The sequence below is a fragment of the Rhinopithecus bieti genome, unplaced genomic scaffold, assembly GCF_001698545.2.
Source record: "Rhinopithecus bieti isolate Rb0 unplaced genomic scaffold, ASM169854v2 scaffold_34024, whole genome shotgun sequence".
Taxonomy (NCBI): Eukaryota; Metazoa; Chordata; class Mammalia; order Primates; family Cercopithecidae; genus Rhinopithecus; species Rhinopithecus bieti.
This window is the reverse complement of record NW_016814330.1, coordinates 1-1,391: the sequence shown is the minus strand read 5'-3', so window position 1 is coordinate 1,391 and position 1,391 is coordinate 1. Positions and strand designations below refer to the sequence as shown.

The following is a 1,391-nucleotide window of genomic DNA, read 5'->3' as shown; positions in this document are numbered from 1 at the left end:
GGATTACAGGCTTGAGCCACCGCGCCCGGCCTCCCAAATAAATTAATGTCCCCTATCACCACCCACCCAGCAGATCCATCCCACTTTGTTGTTGTTGTTTGAGATAGAATTTCGCTCTTGTTGCCCAGGCTGGAGTGCAATAGCGTGATCTCGGCTCACCACAACCTCCACTTCCCAGGTTCAAGCAATTCTCCTACCTCAGCCTCCTAAGTAGCTGGGATTACAGGCATGCACCACCATGCCCGGCTAATTTTTTTGTATTTTTGATAGAGAAGGGGTTTCTCCATGTTGGTCAGGCTGGTCTCCAACTCCCAACCTCAGGTGATCCACTCGCCTTGGCCTCCCAAAGTGCTGGGATTACAGGCATGAGCCACTGCGCCCGGCCTCTATCCTACTTTTTTAGGAGAGTAACAACTCACCGACTTCACTCGGTGACCAATGCCCATGATCAGTTTCCCTTCCTTCTTCATCTTGTTCACAAACTCCATGGGGATAATGCCACTGTCAAAGGCTTTACTGAACATCTTGGCAGCTGCATCCAAGGCACCCCCAAACCGATCCCCCTGCAGGAGAAACAAGTGCATGTTGCCTTGAGCTTTAAGAGTTTCCTTCAGCTGGGCAAACCAACCCAGTGTGTTCTGAATGGGCCTGAACACTGGGTTTTACACTCAGGGGCTCCTTCTAGGGCCCTGCTGTGGCAAAGCAGCATGAGGCCAAGGCCCAGTGTCCCCACTGTTTACCTCCCAGGATGACAGTACTTACGATGGTGAGCAGCCCCGAGGTGAGGCTGGAGACCAGGTCTTTCCCAGCTCGCGCACAAATGATGGTGTTGTGGGCTCCAGAGACAGCTGGCCCATGATCAGCTGTTACCATCAGACACATCTCAATGAACTGGCAAGAGTACTTAGGCAACCTGGAAGCCGGGGGAATGAAAGCCAGGAGATGGTCCACAAGACCACGCTCCTACTTTCTCCCATCTCTCTAAACAAGTCATTCAAATCCAAGATGGGTAACTGCCAATCCAAGTCTAATACTACCACACAACTCTCAGGCAAAACCTCCTGATTCTTTTCTTTAGACAGAGTCTCATTCTGTCGCCCAGGCTGGAGTGCAGTAGTACAATCTTGGCTCACTGCAACCTCCACCTCCTAGGTTCAAGCAATTTGCCTGCCTCAACCTCCCAAGAAGCTGGGACTACAGGTATGCACCACCATGCCAGTCTAATTTTAGTATTTTTAGTAGAGATAAGATTTTGCTATGTTGGCCAGGCTGGTCTTGAACTCCTGGCCTCAAGTGATCTGCCCACCTTGGCCTCCCAAAGTGCTGGGATTACATACAGGCATGAGCCACCATGCCCGGCCCCAAATACTGTTTGTAAAATAGAGTTTGAA

At 50.8% G+C, this 1,391-nt stretch overlaps 1 protein-coding gene across 1 annotated transcript; it reads right to left on the bottom strand.

Annotated features, from left to right (window-relative positions):
* Positions 1 to 267: 267 nt before the first annotated feature.
* Positions 268 to 1,098, bottom strand: LOC108514059 (ATP-citrate synthase-like). Its single transcript, XM_017850083.1, has 2 exons — positions 763 to 1,098; positions 268 to 563 (listed from the first exon to the last, which is right to left on the bottom strand). Exons 1-2 carry the CDS (start codon positions 880 to 882, stop codon positions 387 to 389), a joined length of 297 nt encoding a protein of 98 aa, XP_017705572.1. The 5' UTR covers positions 883 to 1,098; the 3' UTR covers positions 268 to 386.
* Between the last annotated feature and the right edge of the window lie 293 nt (positions 1,099 to 1,391).

Coding starts and splice junctions, on each gene's coding strand:
- LOC108514059 (XM_017850083.1), bottom strand. CDS start 882: ATGTGTCTGATGGTAACAGCTGATCATGGGCCAGCTGTCTCTGGAGCC. Junction 564..762: donor CCTCGGGGCTGCTCACCATC/GTAAGTACTGTC, acceptor TTTCTCCTGCAG/GGGGATCGGTTTGGGGGTGC.